This window comes from Haliotis rubra, unplaced genomic scaffold (genome assembly GCF_003918875.1).
Source record: "Haliotis rubra isolate DU_JTF1 unplaced genomic scaffold, ASM391887v1 Scf841, whole genome shotgun sequence".
Taxonomy (NCBI): Eukaryota; Metazoa; Mollusca; class Gastropoda; order Lepetellida; family Haliotidae; genus Haliotis; species Haliotis rubra.
In genome coordinates, this window is record NW_025767570.1 from 182,048 (window position 1) to 202,602 (window position 20,555).

At 39.5% G+C, this 20,555-nt stretch overlaps 1 protein-coding gene across 1 annotated transcript in view; it reads right to left on the reverse strand.

The window, feature by feature from the left end:
• Positions 1 to 1,749: 1,749 nt before the first annotated feature.
• The window catches only part of LOC124262511, a 110,294-nt gene continuing 91,488 nt past the window's right edge, over positions 1,750 to 20,555 (reverse strand). Inside the window, exon 3 of the mRNA XM_046697020.1 lies at positions 1,750 to 3,301. Within this exon, the coding sequence (XP_046552976.1) occupies positions 3,042 to 3,301 (260 nt within the window). The 3' untranslated portion in view covers positions 1,750 to 3,041. The remainder of the gene's footprint in view (positions 3,302 to 20,555) is intronic.

The following is a 20,555-nucleotide window of genomic DNA, read 5'->3' on the forward strand; positions in this document are numbered from 1 at the left end:
CAGCACGATATGGTGATGAGTAGTTATGGAATGACTGACTAGCGTATTGCAGGTTTATGAAGAACAGCAGAACAGAAACAGTGAGAATTCGTGGTTACTAATCATCTACTCAAATGCCAACAGCAGAGACCTGATGTAATTGCTTGTGACAATATAGCAACAAACCATAGATTCACCCAATACCAATATATGTCCAATACAATAAATATTCTAAATAAAAAAACCATTTGAGTGTGTTTCTTACAGAGTCACGTGTATGTTTCTATTCTCCATTCTCCATAGATTTTTTAACAAACTTCAACCAAGGGTAAATCTCCATAGGAAATTGAGGCAGGAATCATCACTTGCTGTTTGCACGTGCTCTCTTTGATTGACTAGAACCACATTTATCGCCAAATATAACCGATATAGCAGGCTGCTGTCTCGCGCTTACGTTGCTTGCACTCGAAACATAATATATGTATATTTTTAAATTGCTTAGTGATGTGACTCGTCCAGCAGTAAGAGAGTGGTCATCAGTCTAAAATGGAATATATTAGCACTGCAATTAAACTTTCACGATGTGATTCCAAGAAATTGTGTTTCAATTATGATATTATTGGTTTAGTAGAATATTGAAATATCTGTAAAACAAATAATGAAGTGAATGCAGTTTTAGTCTGCTTCTATTTTTAGAATTATATTAGTTTAACCAACTGCCGTGATTATAACGAGAGAACAGCTGCTATTGTTTTGATCAGAGAGACACTCTCATGACGAAGGTTTACATAAACTTTATCTTTCACCTTATTTTCATTCTAGCCTGGTATTTTACAGTGTTTTGTATACGTACACCTGAAACGTCGTCAGCAGTTATGGATAGGTGTAACATAAAAGGGCACATCGAATTTCTAGATAAAGTATTATTAGAATAACGGAAGATAAGAATTTGCTTGGGGAATTTCTTTATGCGAGGGTTAATGAGTACATTTAGAAGTTTTTGCCAGGTTGGTAATTTCAAAGAATTTTGGTCTTAAATTTGGTATTTTAGATCTGATAGATCTTCAATGAGGGCTTTGGTAGGTAGTAAGAAAGGGGCACTGACTTGAATATTCAGGATAAAGTTTTCAGCAGTGAATTCGTCGAGATTTGTCAAATAATTTAACAAAATAACTCCAACGGTTTTTCAATGACTGCTGGGTACCTCCTGGCCTGAAAGACAATCTCCATCTCCATGTGCTTAAAGCCAACCTCGTAAACATTTCTGATTAAACTATCACATCTATACGAACGGAAATTGGGGATACCATCCACATAACATTGACATTTGAGGCATCTAGTCCATGGATGAAAGTTTCAAATATTGCACAGGGCTGAGGCGTTCAGTATTTGTATATCTGCCAGTTTCTAAAGCAGTTCAAAAGATCATCTAAATCTAGAAAGAGTTGTCTTTAAGCAGATTGGAAAATGAATACACATATACTTTCATAACAAATATGTGTGCAGTTTGTACACAGAACACCTTTGGGAGAGCAGGGCTTTGTTGCTGTACCGATTGGCTGTCAAATTCCCCTGAACCACCACTAAATCAGATCTTTGTGTGCAATATCGCACCCCACTCCATGACAGAGCAGTCAGGGGCCTAACGTCCATTCTTCCGACGGTAAACACATTGTCTTGCATCTCGCCGGTGAAGAATAAATCGTGATTCATCACTGAATCAGAATCGACTCCAGTTTCTAAGGTTGGCAGGACGATGAGGTAAGTAGGAAACCCGGATGTAGCGGTCCTGGGCTTGGGTGGTAACTCTTGGACCGCCGCTTCTCGGTCGATCTTTGGCGGAATTTGTCTGCAGGAAACGATCAAAGAGGAGAGATATGGTGCTCGGGTGAACGTTGAAATGTTGAGCAGCTGCAGAGTGCGACTCCCCAGCTTCAAGGCAGCCCATGAAGATGTTTGGATTGGCGGCACTCAGTCGTGGCATGAGAGACAAAAACGAATGAAAAGATTAATCACAACGTTTGCTTTTTTATAGTGATCGATACAGCATGCTTTCCCCCTTACTTGCACGTGCATTTCCCTTTGCACATCTTCTTGGTGACGTTTTGGAGAATATTTCTTCAAACACTTCTAAAACAAGGCAAGAAGTTATAATAGTTGTATAAAAGTTATAAAATATATAGTTTGGGCGCTGAAGCTGTTCACAACAACACATAGGTGACGTTTTGGAAATAAATAGTATATCTGTATTGTTTTTGCCGCTGCAACATGAGTCCAATATTTTAAAAATCACCTATGCGTTCCTTTTTTTGAAGAGTGTTCTTACTGAACATGTATCTGATTCCCTTTGACCTGGGCTTTAACGATTTGTTTAGAATTGTTAATTTTTATGTTCAAGGTTCATTGTAAATGGAATATTTTCTGAATTTATTTTTTGGCTACATTCTCAAAACAGTATTTTTCACAAACAGGACGAACTTAACAATTGCTTTATTTCACACAAAAATATAATTATGGTTTCCGGTATTTCATCCAAGAAATATGTTTGGAAACAAGCAATACATGTGTGAAAGAAATGTAAAACATACGTTTAAACATTTTCCAATAATATCCTTTACAATATTTAATTGTTGGATAATAAACAAGAAAGAAACAGTACAAGCAAAAAACTCAGGCTTACATATATTGAACATATTGTTGTGCATACGTTTTGAACGAGTAGCTGATTCCCCTGCATCTCGGCTTTAATTAATAACTGTCATTGTCTTTCGCTCTGTGTAAGGTTCACTCAACAGAACACAGCCCAATCATTTAATATTCTTAGGAATTATGTTTCGGCTACCGACTCAAAACAGTAACAGTTCTCAAACAGGAGGAGCTGAACAATTGCATTTCATACAAAAACAAAAACAAAATATACTCATTTCAATGTTTCATACAAACAACACTTTTGTAATAAAGCAATAGATTTGTAAAACAAATTGTTAAAAACAAGTTACAACTTTTCTAAATGTTCCCCGTTTGAATATTACATTGTCAGTTCAGAATGAACTTTAGTTCAGTCACCAAAGGCACTCCCGCTGGAAGAAGTCATATGTTGGGTAGTTGGTAAGTTGTGCAGATGCGGGCGCTTTGAGCCAAGTGACTGAATTCAGGTAGCAGATTCCCAAATCAAAGTGAAAGTCCGCCGACTCACACCTGGTGTCGTTGATGCACAACTCAGGGCAGGATTCGTAAGTTGACGCTCCTTGGAAGTGTAAGTCGTAAAACCGGATGGCCAAGGACGTGTACAAGGTGAAGTTGGTGCTGAAGTTGGAACATTCTGAAAATAATTGAAACCACGATAAAGACGTGTTGCGTGACTTAATGTACGCGTGACACCCTTCTCACGCGTGTAACACTTTGGTGAAACAAGGCTGTGTACATACTTTCGATGTGTATATGAAAAAAAAATGTGCATGGTGTACTTACATGAGTGAGTGAGTGACTTTAGTTTTACGCCGCACTCGGCAATATTCTAGCTATATGACGGCGGTCTGTAAATATTCGAGTCTGGACCAGACAGTCCAGTGATCACGGACGCTGACGGAGAAACGGATGGACAGACTTCTTTTAAGAACCATCAAGATGACGGAGACTGCGCTAGAGGGAGGGTGTTTTAGAATGTATTGAAAAGAGTATTTTGAATGTAAGCCAATATGACTACATTGAAAGGATACATACCAAAGTTACCACATAACGCTGGCAAGGCAACCGGAACTACAAATATCAAGAGACGTCACTCTCATTCAATTTCCTTCGACTGTGGTTTTTAGTCTAAGATAAGAGCTTGTTCAAAGGTTCAAATCAACAACATGTTACATGTTTACGTATATTTATTCAACCAATTTACTAATTCTTTTAAAGATAATACAAGATGCCCAGTCCGTCCGTGAAGTACATAAGACTTCTGAACGAAAACTATCCAAAGTAGTTCCAACAACCGAACTCGAAGATGGAAAATAACCAGCATTATTATCCCATTCCCCTTGGCCACAACTGTCTTCGTTCAATGATGCCAAATCTGAGCATCAACACAGGGTTCTCCATGAAGAATACCAATCACTCACTGAGAGCGACAACAGTTTACGTCTTGGACGCAGCTCAGGTCCCTTCCAGTCATATTATGACAGCCACCGGACATAAGTCTGAATCTAGCCTAAAAACATATACTGGCTACACAGATGAGAAAGCCAAGAAGGAAAGTTTCAGCATCCATAGCTGAGAAAACCTGTGATGCTGTCCCGCCTGGTGACGATATCAAGACTTTCTGAATGATGTTGACTTTGACAGACTTTTTGCAAACAATTGATGTTCATGAAACTACTGACTCTGCACGTAGGCTTAATGTGCAGATGCAGTGCAGCATGGTAAATAACTGCTTGACCCGAATGCCCGGACCTGTAATGCACGCATGCAATGTGCATTGTGTACTTACATGAGTGAGTGAGTGACTTTAGTTTTACGCTGCAATATTCCAGCAATATGACGGCGGTCTGTAAATAATCGAGTGTGGACAAGACAGTCCAGTGATCAACAGCATGAGCATCGATCTACGCAATTGGGAACCGATGACATGTGTCAACAAAGTCATCGAGCCTAACCACCAGATCCCGTTAGTCGCCTCTTATGACAAGCACGGGTTACTGAAAATCAATATTCTAACCAGGATCTTCACGGGTACCACTGGAAAAAAAGTCCATGTTTACAAGCTTGGAAATGTCTTGGAAAGATGATGTTTCAAAAACATTTCCAATTTTGGAAAGATGATGTTTCCAAGACATTTCCAATTTTGGAAAGATGATGTTTCCAAGACATTTCCAATTTTGGAAATATCCACAAGGGGAGATAACTGGTGGGTGATGGTAAATTATTGTTATTTGCACGCCCCGGGGCCTAATCCCTTGTTGATTGATGAGTGAATCAAGGCAGTTAATAGTCACCAATTAACAAGGCCTACTGCCTTGTTAATTAAAAAGTTTTTATGCCTCTTAAAGAAGCCTCTGGAAGTGAGTTAAATCTTCGATGGGCATTAAGAAGTGGAATGCATTACTGTGACCTGATTTTCACCTGATGAAGGAGCAAGCATATGCTCCGAAACTTCGTGTTATTCACAATAAAGAAGTTGACATCCATAAATCTTGCTTTTCTTATTAAAAAGGTAAGTTATTAAAATCTGCTGACCTGTAGGCTTGTTAATCATTTCGCGATGTGATTATCACTCTAACACGCCTGAGAGATTCGTCAACAGTGTGGTATGCACAGGCGTTGAAACTAGTGTTGTATTACATTGGGTTGGTTGCATATTGTTTTGTGTTATGCTGTCAGTTTGTATGTATCTGTGAATGAGGAACCTCACATATTATGACATTGAAAACAGACTAAGCTTAACATTATTCCATGGTCAATATCGGAATGTTAGTGATGTGGTAGTATACGAAAGTTTGTTTCACATTTCTGATAATACCTTCTTTTATGCAGATAAAATTATAAAAAAAGTGAACGAATAATGCAATGCTTCTCTCATAGTAAGGGAAGATAATTTATATACTGATTCTGACCAAATTAAATATTTCTTTATCGTCCGAACAGAATTCACAAATTACGGATGTTTTGTGTGGGTGTGTGTGCATGCACGCGTGTATAACATCTAACTTGATAGGTATTAAGATCAGGTCGTTTATAACCATAATGACTATATTGGTTGGAACACTTGAGGAACAAAAATAATTTCACTCTTCAAAAGGAACTGGAACAGTAACATTTCTCATGTTTTCATATGAGCTTCAAAACATTGAATGAAATAAATGCTGTATGATGAAATGGATCAGAGAACATTATCATGGCATAAATGACGTGTGAATGACACATGTAATGGTCAAAAATATATAATCACTATGTTAGACACGTAAAACTGGTACCGATAGATGTATATCTAATACGTAAAAATTCAGTAGTAAATTTTCTTAGTACCTGAAATATAAAACACGAATTTGGGATGAGATGTTTTAATCTGAGATCAATCTGTTAGGTAGCAGTTTACTAAAGTAGAACTTCAAAAGTTTGATCATTCGCAAAGTGAAGCAGATCTCACTTATACTGCAGTATGGGGATACACAACGAAACATACCACTTACGTGATAACAACTCCCTGTTTATTGCATAGAGCTACAACGTTCAGGATAAACAAGCTGATTGAATGTTGATTGATTCCATCACTTGGACAATGGAGTGGATTTCGACTTGTTGATCTTACTCTCCTGTTGGCCCCAACGACGTGCTACTTGCTGAATTACCTGTTGTTAATTTGCTGCTTGTCACTATGCATATATACTTCTATTCACCTGGTTGTAGTAACTTTTATCTTGATAACGGCGTGAGAATATACATGGAAACTCCCCTCTATCGACCTTTGGTCCAAACGGTTGAATTAAGAGAAATGTTGATGCCCGTCTGTTAGCAAATTAACATTGGATTATAGAGACAATGATAGGCCTACGTGTTGATAGAAGAGGATATTCCGGATTATGCGAATGAGAGCACACCTAATGAGAAAACGAGCCAAAAATATGTATAAAGATAATGTTTTATTTCAGTCTCATTTCACTCATACATTGAAATATAAAACACATAAAAAACATAGAAGGCGTAAGCCACGAGTGGTAACGGGAGACTATATGGACATATTTTATTTCATCATGTTACTACATGCTAAATTTTACAGGAATTATTAATAGTTATACTACATCATATTAAGAAATGTTTCAAAATATTACAAAATTGTAAATATACATACACATTTATAAGTACATTATAAATATATTAAAGATGAGAAAGAAGAGACGCTGAATCAGCAAACTGTCTAACAGTTAAAATTCCATTTTGAAACTGGTGTCTCAGTTCTTGAAGACGACGTTCCAGGTATCGGTATTTCTTCTTTGTGGGTTGTCTTTGGCCTTCGGCATATTGCACCAACGAGGTGTAGGAATGAACTTCTGTTCAAGTTGAGCATTAGCCATTTCGAAGTCGAATGTACACTTTCATGCTTCTTCCTATTATATATCCCCATGTAAGTAGAGGGGAACTGACCCAGAGCGATTAATGTTTCTCGCCAACAGTCTAATTTCCAAACCAAAGTGCAAGCTTGTCGGTATCTGCTCCCTCGACCGTGACGGACACAGGGACTGGGCTTATGGCCACCTTGACAACATTTCTTCAACCCAAACAGCGGGACATTAGGAAGGGTGGATGGTCATCAGATGCTGTTATTTGAGAATACCCCCGGCAGTTCCTGTCTGATTGCAATAAAGTATACCAGCAGTGTATGCTTTTCGGATTTTTTAATGCGTAGATGGCATAGTGACTGATCCAATTTGATCTTATTTCTGTGTTTTTTTACCTCGATATTTAATCATGACACGTAAACATATGATGTCTATTACATATTATATTTATGACAAATGAAAATTTACTTAGGTATCTGCAATTTTAACTTCAGTACACATCAAATGCTTATATGTATTTCTTATGCAACAATGAAGTTCCGTTCGTATCCTCCAAACAGTGTCGGCCCATTAACATTGCATGCAATTCAGCGATTACTACCCCCTTTGCTGTAACCAGTATTTGGTGGTATAAACCTACACATGTTATATGTCATAATTGACTTGATGGTCAGTTAAACACTGAACATTTAAAATGTGTTCACCACCGCAATTTCGACTAGTCAAGTCGATAATCCTTTCGTTAATCCCTTAAACAATCATTACTAAAACAACACCAAACATCAAAGACTACCGCCAGTCGCCTGAACGCCCCCATGAAACACTCATGCCGCCCCCATGCCACTATTAGCCCATGCAGAACAATCATTTACCATCACCCACCAGTTGTCTCCCCTTGCGGATATTTCCAAAATTGGAAATCTCATCTTTCCAAAATTGGAAATGTCTTGGAAACATCATCTTTCCAAGAAATTTCAAAGCTTGTAACTGGTATGATGGTAAAACCACTCAGATTATCCGACAGAGGTTCCCATTTCGCATTTCTTGTGTAAATACTCAGCATTATGAATTAAGGTCTGATGTGCCAAATGTATTACATTTTATGTAATAGGCTCATAGAAGTGCAGCAAGACGAATTATCAGCTGAGATACAAAACAAACATTGATCAAAGGATTAACCGATAACACGCTGGTTGATTAATTACTTTTATCTTGCACAGCGGATTTGTCAAAAGGTAGTGTTTATGTATGTAGATTTACTAATCTATACTGATTACACCCTGTCGTAAAGTACCTGTGTAAAAACAACATCTTCCCTTTAATGTATTAACCGCCAGTAAGTTGATGGTACCAAGTTGATAGGGTAGTTCCTCTTTTGCTAGTCGGGCATGTTGCTTATTTAAAGGTCACATGCAACGTAAAACACAACTTTGCAGATTCTGATACCTTTCGGTATGGACTTACCGAAACAAATCATCAAAAATGCAAATTCAACTTATAAAGTTGAAAAATAACGCGATGAAAAATCCCGCGCGAAATCGGAGTTCAAACGATTCAATAATTTTCCCCCGGCGCTTTGGGGAAAAGTGGTACCAAGAGTTGGACTGTGAAATAGGTTAGCGCAGCTTGAAAGCGGGTTGTCCGGTGAATACTCGGTGAAGGCTTTGGTGTGAGCTATATTTCTAATGTGTTGTTGATATTTCACAGGTGCGAGCATTTTATAAGTTATGACAGTAGATTACCGATATAACTGTTTATATAATTTCATTTGTCTATTTCACCACACGTTCTTCTTACCGAGTCACTTTCTCAGTTTGATACTTAAAAGCAATGTGATTATTTAGCAAAAATGTCTAACTGTGATATAGATATGTCGTTGTCACAGACAGAACTCAATGTCTGTTTTATTGACACCTATGTGTCTGCCTGCCTGTCTGCTAATGACAATGTTCAATACACAACTTCGATCACTGACCACATGCAAATTGAACTTAACACCAATCAGGCTACACACCATAAGCAAAAAAGCATCGATTTATAGCCCGCGCTCGGTCTCTGTCACATTATGTAATTACACAGACAGGCAGGTGATACTTGTACACATGACATGTTATGATGTCTGTTGATTGCAAAATGTTATACACAAGAAAGGAGCATTTTTTTACAAAACCTAACATCTATATATATATATATATACACACGAGACGTGAGGCATCTGCAAATGAACCAGCCATTACACTTGAGTGCACACCCGACCGCTCTGACTGGGTTCGGTATCCCGGCTGTTTCGTTTCTTGGGAAATAAACCCAAGTACAAAATATTGCACTTTTGATTTGCGATTGTACGCTTATAATTTTGTTTATATCTTTTTTCATAATCAGCAATGTATATTATATGTCATGAATAAGTGATAATTGTGTTTTAATTATGTTTGATTTTTTGGTTGCATATGACCTTTAAGGCGCAAGAGGATCACCAGACCATGTTAATTAGCAAGACAATGGTACGGGTGGGTGGGGATTGTGGGGGAGGAGATGACCAAGAAAAACACAAGTGGATTGATTGCTCATTATTGGCCAATTAAATTACCTTTTTAAAGAAAGTTTCGCGAAGTTCGCTCTCAAACCTGGGATAACTAGCTGCACCAATTAAGGGTAGTTATGTACTAGTAAATGCAATCACCCGAGAGAAGTACAGAACAAGTAACATTCTTGAACACTAATATCACAATCAACTGAGGGAAAAGGATGCGAGAAGCAGCATTATCCGTTAAGATGTATGAATGCAATATTTAAAAAAGGTTACGTCATGAGCAGGATGGGAGAAGTAACTTTACCAATTACTTGCAAAGTATGTATGCCCACATATACATCACATTTCCTTATCATATTTCATCATGGCTGAGAAAGGTACAAAGTTAGATGGTAGGAGACCAGGTGGAGAATTGTTGCTGGATGGATAGAGGTATCTGAGACGAACTGCCAACAGGAATGGTACCATTATATGGAGATGACAGTGCCTGAAAACAGCCTCAGTCACTACAACAGCAGATGGGACTGTTGTCAGAAGAGGGGACAAACAGCATACACATCCAGACCAAAGCTCTATTGGTTCCTATATCCTTACCAGTAATGTAAAAAAACGGGCACGAGAAGAGCTGACAAGGGTACCAAAGTTCATTGTCAAAATTGGGATAACTGGCTAGATAAATTACAGAAGTGAGAAATTTCACTGTCAAATTTGAGGCTGTCAAAATCGGGACTAAACCTATGTGGATATTGATGGATACATTACTCGAACAAGGTAATAACCTGACATTGTTGCAGACTTTAGTCTGTTATAATTCTAATATTTGCATTTTGTTTTTATTCATTTGTGGTAGCATTCAACAGAATAATTTGTTTTCGCCGTGTAGCGTAATGCGACAGACAACATACACTAGGTCATACCTAGGGCGTGAGGGAAATATCATTCTTGTTGGCATTCTATAATATGTCTAGATATTACAGTCATGTTATAAATACGCTATAAGTATAAGTAGATCGTATGCTTTTTATTAAGTTTCTAAATGCATACAATATGGCAATAAAATAATTAGGATTTTAAGACAAAATACCAAGACATACATTGACTTCCTTATTTTTCAGTCATGATGTTTTACCACTGGCAGATGATTAAACTTCAAACTGTTTTCATTTGTTATAATAAAAATGAAGATGGAAATAATATCGAGTAAAAAAGATTTCATTTTGTTGATCAATCTATACCTATACGATCAATTGCGTATGCGGGTGGCGCAGCAAAGGTCACGAACCCATTGAAAATACTGGGATATCATCCGGGTGCTCAGGGGAGAAAAACAATAACAAAAGCAACAACCAGTGCGCGGAAATTGCTCTGGATCAGTGCCTTGTTAAATGTGTTCATCATATGATTGTTTTAATCATGTTTTTACACGGTCGGCTTCCGTGTGCGATGTGTTCACTTCCATCAACCACCAGCTTATAATAACACGTCACATGAGATTAGCCATGTGCTAAAATAACACACAAACTTCAAAGCCTACCCCTTGTCAACGTCCTGAGCCTTATAAAAATTGAAAGGTCGGCTTCCTGAGTCGACATCTCAAACTATTTTCATGTAAGTGGTAATAATTCCTGAGCATTAGAGAACAGATTGGCTTGTTTGGAATTTAATGCTTTTAATAAACTAGAATCTCATAAACTATTTGTCTCTGGAATCATCTGTGATATGAACTTATGTAGTAATTTCTCTAGAAATTAGTTAACGTTATCTAAAATTAAACATTTAGTCACCTTTTATTGTATATGACCAAATTAATAGTTACACTATAAAGATTTTAAGAAGGGATTTCATTTGGGTTCTTTTTGCCTCAGTCCGCCCGTGTGTGGACAATATAACCAATTATCTATTTTCAAGTTCATGATATTTCGTGAATACACCAACTGCATAACACCGTCTCTGACCACAAACCCAAATGGGTTGTTCTCTATTCGCCTACAGTCTTAAAACAACAGTCTTGACTGTTGATTTCGCAATGATAAACCACCCAAACGGTCCATCCCTTGTGACAGGTGTTAATTAGAGGGTACCATTAAAGAATGTATTCTACTACAATAAACCTATTATTCCCTGGCAAGGGTTCACTTTTATGACATGTAATAAACCCTGTGCAGTTAGTCAGTGGGTCCGGTAAACTTTTATTTAATCAATGATGTAACGTAGGTCTATGTAATTTATGTTTATGCAAACCGTGAAAGGTCAAAACTATTTGCGCTTCTGTGGATAATAAGTAAAACATACACTTAAAACGGTATTTTGGAAAATGCTAGCCATATCAGGGCAAATATGACAGTCAATATCAACTTTTAACACCTAGAACATCAAGGATGAAGACGAGTGAAGTTATACCAGGGACAATCTACAACGTCTTATAGTCTCCCTGGTTATACTAATATATAGAATTGGTTCCTAGTTGATCGCATAGGAGGACGAATGCACTCCTAGGAGGACGAATACACAGTCTATACACTCACGGGGATCCTTGGGAAAAGGAGAAACTGAAAGAAGTAGTGGTAAAATCCTCCCTTAATTTCCAAAAATTTCCAAGCCTTGGAAACATCATGTTTCCAATTTTGGAAATTTTTGGAAATATGATGTTTCCAAATTGGAAATTTTTGGAAATCACCATTTTTTTTCTTGTGTACGTACTTATATGTGTTTAGATTGTGAAAGATACGGCGTTATATGAAACACTACTTTCTTTTCTTCTGTAATTATAGTTTCATCAAAAGAGACCGTCATAAGAACTGCCGGACGTATGAGCACCGAAAATGGTGTAGTTCCTGTCATGAACAATGTAACTAGCAGCAACCAGACTAAAACAATAATCGTCGCCTGAAAACCAGAGTGTTCTAAGTCCACTTTTGACAAACTTAGAGTTAGATTATGCACTAAAACTACCCCGATCATACTATTACTCTAGCAACTTTTTACAGAGCAATCTCGCTTTAACAGTGGTTTTTCAACACAAACTTTGTTCTGTCTGCATGAAAAATCATATGTTGTTAGTTTTCGAGTGTTCTATGATGTAAATTGACCAATGAGCAAGCACAATTTGATCACGTGACATTGAGATTTACCAATTTTGAAGTGATTTTCTTCATGGAAATGGAACCATATAATTCTGTTCTTAATTCTGCTTTATTTAATTAAATATAGTCCGTTTGAAAGTAGAACAGGTTCAAACGACAAACATACAACCCGGTAAAGAACAAATAACAATCAAATATTCATATAATAATAATAAGGCTGAGATTTAGCTGTGTTTCTGACACTTAAAACACTTTGGTTTTGAGAAAAATGACGATTTTCTTTGGTCAAGTGTTCTATCTCCAATCATTTTTCCTGAATATCTTATGTATTTCAATAGATTGATACAATTAGATATTTTCTGATACTGTTTGACGTGTCACATGCATGTGCAAAATTTGAAAGAATTCAATTGAATAGCTCAGAAGATATTGCTGTCCTAAACTTAAAGATGGAATTTCTCGCAAATATTGTTTTGTGACTTAATACACTCTGGTTTTCAGGCGGCGCAGTGTATAGACCAGGTCACAGCTGAGTATTTTTTAAATGTTGGCAAGTATTGCGTATAACCACCACAAACAAAGATGTATGACGTATATTGTGTCACTGTACTTGGTCACCGTGCAGGACTCTGTGTTACGGGAAGTAAAACAGTTTATGGCAAACTTGCGTTTAAATATATATCCGAATTTATTATTTATTACTGCCTAAAAGTTCATTCCCCTTGAACGCACTGGGAACGCGTGTAACACGCATGTGACACGGGTGTGCGAAGCGTTTGAGTCCCGTGTCACATGGGTGCGCAACGGGTGTGCAACGCGTTTGAGCCCGTGTCACAAGCGTGTACCATGTGTGTGTAACACGAGACCAAGTTTCCCTTGAATTTGAGGAAAAGCGTTAGGGTTGCACACTTAGAATTGTATGAATTTTGAATTCGGAAATTTGCCAGAAGTGGTCGGGGATGAACTACTGGATGGTTTAGTTGGTAATGGTTTGATCTATTTTAATGTTTTGTTTTTGTATTTTTAAAGTTTATTTTTGTGTACTGATTTTATATTTCCTAAGTTAGCACTATCTGGTTATATGGGATTATATGCGAACTAGAAGGTCAGTGTTGATAAGAATTACACCAATGGCTTTGAAGTTGTAGTGTTATTTAGTGGCCTTAGAAGTGTTTGTAGTGTTAGGTGTGCTAGTGTCCAGTGAACCGGTCCGTGTTGTTGGTAGTGTATGCAGTGTAGTAGGATACACACGCGTCTACCATGCGCGCTACACAGGATCAAATTTCAATTCAATTTCATGAAAAGGTTGCATACTTAAAATTTTATGAATTTTGAATTCGGAAATTTGCAAGAAGTGGTCGGGAATGAATTACGGGTTTGTTTAGTTTGGTACTTTTGTTTGTTTTTTTTTTTTGCTTTTATATTTTCAGAGTTCCCATTATCTGGTTATATGGGATTATATGCGAAATAGAATGTCAGTGTTGATAAGAATTATACCTAAGGCTTTGAAGGATTGGGTGTTATTTAAAGAACTTAGAAGTGTTTGTAGTGTTAGGTGTGTGTTAGTGTCCAGTGAACTCTGGAGCACCTTTATGTGTTGTTGGTAGTGTATGCAGTGCAGTTGGACGTGCGCGGGCGTTTCTGTTTTGTTGCACTGTGAATTTCTCTGTTTATAATTTATTTTGTATGGACGGTTTGTAATTTGGCCATTGTCCTGTGAATATTTCTAGATTGATGGTATTTTTAAAATGATTTTTAAGGTGTTTTTATTTAATAGATTGTTTAGTTATGATTTTGAATTTTGGCATTTACTTTGCTACTTTGGGATTATTTTTTAGGATAATATTATTTTTCATATTAATTTTAAATAGATAATATTATCTAAAAACGAAATCAAAAGCCTTTACATCGAATAATTATGAAAGAACACAATCACCAAAATTAATGCCCTACCCTCACAGGAGGGGCGAATCATCAGAAACAACAAATTTGAAATATTCATTCATTTTCATTAATATCACATATAGATGGAACACATCCGTATTATTTATCATGATATCACATTGTCATGTCAATTCATGTTAAGGTCACATCGTTCATGTTCACTCTGTCGTTCACTGTTCCCAAACACCAAGTCCTGATAAGGAGGTAATCGGAGAATAGTATGCCCATGGGTTTTCAGAATTTCATCGACATGATATACTGGGCCGCGCGGACGTGATTTCACAAGCGCATGCAATTCAGCCTTCAACATTGAATGTTTAAAAGGTATATCATGCCTTTGTAGCCACGAATTGATTTCATCTTTCCGATTGGCAGTTGTTGGAGCTTTGTCTATTTGTTTGCTATGGTAAGGGGCATTGTCCATTATAACTACTGAGTTTTGGGGCAGATTAGGAATAAGTTTTTCTTGCAACCTCTTAGAGAAATTGTTGAAACTCATTTCGTCATGGTAATCGCCGCTCTTTTGTTTGGCTTTAAATATCAAAGAAGCATTAGGTATGAACCCCTCACATGTACCAGCGTTGACTATAATTAATCTTGGACCTGTCCCCGATGGTACCCGAATACTGCCTACTACTCCCTTATCAGTTTGCCAACATTTTGATACTGTGTGATGGGCGTGTACCCATGTTTCGTCGATGTACACGATTGGACGGTTTTCTTTACGGTACTGGCGAATCATTCTGAGATGAATTAGGACCTGTCTGTCTGAACGAGTTTTCCGCCATTTGAAACCAATTTTTCTTAAACATTTACGTTTGTTTCTTTACTCCCTGTATATCCCAAATCATCAGCAGCTATTTTCATAATGCTTGTCAGTGTTGGCATTGTCTTGGTTACTGTGTAACTGTGTTGAATGTACTGGCGAATTGTGCATTTATCAAAATCATCAAATTCAATTTTCCCTTCGGTACAGGTACATACTTTCCCTGGGCTTGTGAACTTGCTGGTACCCATCGCGGGAACGCATTTACCTTTGTCATTTATTTTGCGCAAGGTACTGACAGATATACCAGTAGCATTGCTGGCTTTTTTGAGTGGACTGTGTGTGCTGTCGGAAATAGTACACATGTACTGAATGACATTGTAGGCAACCTCACGTGTTTGAGAATGAATGACTTGACCCTGTTTGCCCAATTTAAAGTGCGACATGATAACTTTCAAATACCTGCAGAGTTTAATACTCTTTTAACAGTCCACTTTACAACGCGATACTAGTAAACAAATGCTCGAGCAGCAACACGACGCTTCCGAATCATTGCGTAGAAAGTGATTACTGCAAGGATTACAAACATCACGTTCCCGCAGTTTTCACACCTGTCCCCTTCGAGTGGGTAGTAGATCAGTTTACCGCACCCCCCCCTCTCCTTTCACAAACGCGTCTTTCACGCACCTCATTCTAATGTTGGTTGGACAGTAGGTGGGATACTGAGTCTGTGTGCACCAGTGAGGGCATGTTCTCATTTCGTCTACATCCCAATTCCCCTACAGTCTTAAAACAACATTTTATGTTCTGTTGACTGTTGATAACGCAATGGTAAACTAGTGGCACCCCTATGATCTGAAAGTTGACTCTTCTAGTTAAAGTAGTTGAAGGACAAAAAGACATTTTTAAAGAATTTACTTCTGTTATTTGTCTGTTATTTATTTACTCTGTTATTTGTCATTTTCCGATCACAATGATAAATTATTCACGTCATATCACATTAGTGGTAAGGACGTTTACTTGTGCGGATGTTTATTCTCACTTCATCATTAGCCTTTACATTTATCTATGATGCACTTCCAGTGTGTGGGTACTTGTCTCACAACATTCAGTCGATACTTGTGTCCAAAATGTAGTACTTGTCTGCCTCCTCTCTGAGACAAGATGAACTCTGCCCTCTGCAGGTTAGCCATTGTGACTGTCAGTGCTTGGCGAACGCTCCCTTATTTTATATGGTTAAGTTGGTTTAAAGCCAGAGAACTGAGTATTTTATTATAACCGTGTTTGAACTTCTTAGTTGGCTGCACCAATCATCTTTACTCAACTACATATCCTTATAACAACTGAGTATTTTACAGTGAGAAATAAACTACATATCATCATTGCTTTTACAATTTAGCTTGCTGTATATGCTGCAGACGAATTGTTATATGGGCAGACCATAATTAGGTTCTGTTGTTTTTCCAGGTGTGAATTTTAGGCCAAGTAGGCTGTAACCACATAAAGTTAACATTTATTTTTTATTAGTATAGGGAAAGATGTTACATATCCGATACATAAGTACATATATATAACGAGGCGTTACACTGCTACTATGTGAATACAAATATATCCATTTCTCATAGCGATGAAGATCTTATCCACGGATGTGAAAGTAACATCCTCAGAAATGTACAGCATTTGCTTTACAGGCTATATTGAAAAATTAGGGCAGATATAGGATAAGTACTAGAAGTGAAAGTGTGGGAGAAATAGGGAGAGGAAGACAGGAGAGGGGGAAAGAGTAGATGAGAATGGAGGAAAAAAGACAGGGAGGGGGGCGTGTTGGTGGCTACGTGTCTACGCTGTAAGTGTTATAAAGTTAACATAACATGACGCTGACACACACCTCCCCCACCCTTTGTTTTTGCCACGGAATGTATATTGCCAATGAGCTACATCCCACCATCCATGTGTCAACTACTGTACTACCACTCAGTATATTGCAACAGAAAACTGATTGCCATCTTATTGGACTATGTCATACATAGCTACTGTATTTGCTGTGTACATTTCCTAATAATGGAGGTGCTTGGCTGTCTCGGAAATTCATGACAATTTATATAATTTGTAGATGGACAATGCTTTTTAAGAAGATACAAATTGATATAGTATTTGGGTGGACCCCATGCCTTGATTTGGAACCAGACTCTCAATTGATCGCTAGCATTCAAGTATTCAAAGTCCGACAACTGGTAGTCTTAATTATCAAGGGGGTAAGTTTGTCAGTGGGGAATGTGAGTCATTTTGGGGTTGTAGTTGGGAGAGTGGTTGTGTAAAGGGTGTGAGTGTTTGTCTGTGTGTAGATGTTGCGTAAGCTAAGGCGTAAAGGGATGTTTGTTTCGGTTGAGTTTTATGAATGAGGTCTTTTGAACAAAAGTAGTATATACACTGGGGGTACGAGATCACTTTTGCCAAAGGCCTCTGTAAAGCTTTATTTCATAAATAAAGCCTTTATCAGGACCCGATCTCTTCCACTAGAGTATATACCACTTTTGAATCCCCAACCAACTTCCTGGTCACTATGCTCAGTTAAAAATCTTGGGTGGCAACATGGTGCCATCAGGTATGATGGCGCCATGAGGTATGATCAATAATTCCTCTCTGACCAACCCCCTCGGCGGCCCGTCTTTCAAGTAGTACAAGTTCGGATCGTCGGCCTTGGTGTCCACTTTATCTATGCTGTAAGTCTTGACCGACCATGTCGGGTCGGTGGCTCATTTCCGAGTGTCTCCTACATGTTCCCATGTAGAGGTACCTCACGAGGACCCTGTCGGGTATCTGTTTCTCCTTCCCATGTGATGGTGCAGCCGGTTCGGCCGTCACTGATTTGAGCTTGATGGCATTGGCCAGTTTCTTGCCGGTGAGACGAGTGGTTTCGTGGTTGATGGCCGACACCACTTGAGGTAACTGAGCTAACCATTGCGTTGATCGTCTCCCAGGGTTGACCATCTCTATAGCATACTGGTGCCCGAATAAGTGCTTGGCCAAAGTCCGATTGTATCTCTCGAATATGGCTTAGCTGCGATGAGCCCCAGCCATGCTGTGCCTGACTTGGACGCTGTGCTTGGTTAGCAGTTGTAACATGGAACCCATGAACTCCCATCCGGGGTCGACTTGCAGCTCTGTGGGCCATGTCAGCGGACTGCGCTTCTATATATGCTCGAATCCGGGGGCTACTTTGGCCGAATCTTTCGCGGTTAAGGGCCCCGCTTCTTTGTAGCGGCTGGCCACGTCAATGACAGTTAGGGCATACTTGTACCTCCTGTCGTGGGGTAAGAACAGGAGGACGGCCTGGTGGACGCTATTGGGCGTCGGCACACCGAACTTTCTTCTAGGCACATAGCGTGGTGCCGGTAGGTAGATCTGCCACAGGGCTTGTTTTTCCATCCATGCTTTGGCCTCGTCTGGGGATACCCTGGGCATTCTGGCAAGCTTATGTATGGCGCTAGCCCCTTTCCAGTACCCACGTGGGCTGTAGTAAATGGACTCAAGGCATCGTGACATTGTATACATACGTCTATTTTTAGTTCAATTTTTCATGCCCGTATGCGTACATGTTGATTCCGTCGATGGCTATCCAACACTTTGTGTCCATCAGCGACAGGGACGTCTTGTTTATCGTCAGTCCGGCACATTTGTCCTTCATCTTGCTGAGGACAGTTTTGTTGACTTGGCTGTGCATGGGGTGGCCCTTGGGGTAGTCGCTGGTGTCGTACAGGTGCATGTGTTTCTTCATGTCCTCGTACACATCCTCAGTTCGAATCTCCATCAGCAGGGACTCCGTGTCCATGTACAGCACTTCGCACCTGTCGCCATACTCCTTCTTGAGCTCATTGTAGTAAAAGTCGTACACCAGGTGCTTGGAGAGGTCGAGGATGTTCATCCCCACGTAGACGGGCCGGTTGAATTTGATGTGGCTTTTCCTCATGTGCAGGGCCACCAGATCGTTGATGAATATCTTGCACCGGTTGAATTCCGGGCTGGCTATCAGTCTCCTGAGCTTGTCTTCCTCTTTCGACCGGACAGTTCATGGTCACGCATTTCCTCAGGTTCTCAATCGTCTTACCAAACACTGAGTTGTTCATGAGATTGTAGAGGTTCTTCTCGAAGTCACTGGTGGCCATTTTGATGTAGGGCTCCATCCAGGGTCTTTGGTCGAGCTTGAGCACCCTATGAATTTTAGTCAGCCTCATACCCAGCGACAGGTACAGCTGCAGGTTGCGATAGTGAACGATGTACTTGGGTTTTGCCATCAAGTTGGGTACGAGATTTTTCAACGTTGGCTAGCTTATTACCCCCCAGCAAGTTCCGTTGGTAGTCGGACGTCCAGTCCAGGTCCACCATCAAATGTTCTGGAGCCAGGGGGTAGCCATTGTGTGACTTGTGTAATGCTGCTGGATACTCCAAGTCCACTTCGAGTACGTAACACTTCCCTGAATCCGGTGGTATGCTCATGACGTCTATCTCCGGCACCCACTCGAACCCGCCCATAGGTAGATACTGGCTCATGGCCCAGCCGTACAGGTTGTTGGCATCGAGGTAGAGGATATGAGTGGTGGGCTTGCTAGTGTCGTAGCCCTTCACATACTCGTTGTTGGCTTTTGTGTAGCGTTTGGAGGCCATGGAAATCCCGCCTCGCAACCCTTTCTCGATGAACAGGTGCATGTCGTAATCGGTGAGCAATTCCAGCTTAACTCTGGTCTTTTTCAGCAAGGCATCCCGAGAGAGACCGGGGCTGGTGTAGTACCATGCGGGATCGAGTTGATACTGCTTGAAACACGTCTTTCTGAACGTCTCGAACACGTCGGCCAGCAGGAGTACATCTGTTCTCAAGTACAGGTCGTGGTAATCACCCAGGTTCCTGCAGGCCTGTTTCTGTCCCTTCGGAACGACTCATAATCCTCCAAGGGGAAGATCAGGATGCCTTTCATCGCCAGCACGTTCAGGTTGATATTCCACAGCGTGTCGCTCTTGTTCCGTTCTATCGTGCAGTGCCGCAGGACCCGGTCGTACAAGATGGCCACCTTCCCCAAGTACTGGTTTCGAACCTGTCTGGCCAGCTCTGGGCTAGTGACCATGTCAAACTCCAGAGAGATGTTGTCGATGGTGTAACTGGCCCCATCGCCGTTCGGCGTACGCACGACTTTGCTGTAGTCGTTGAACAT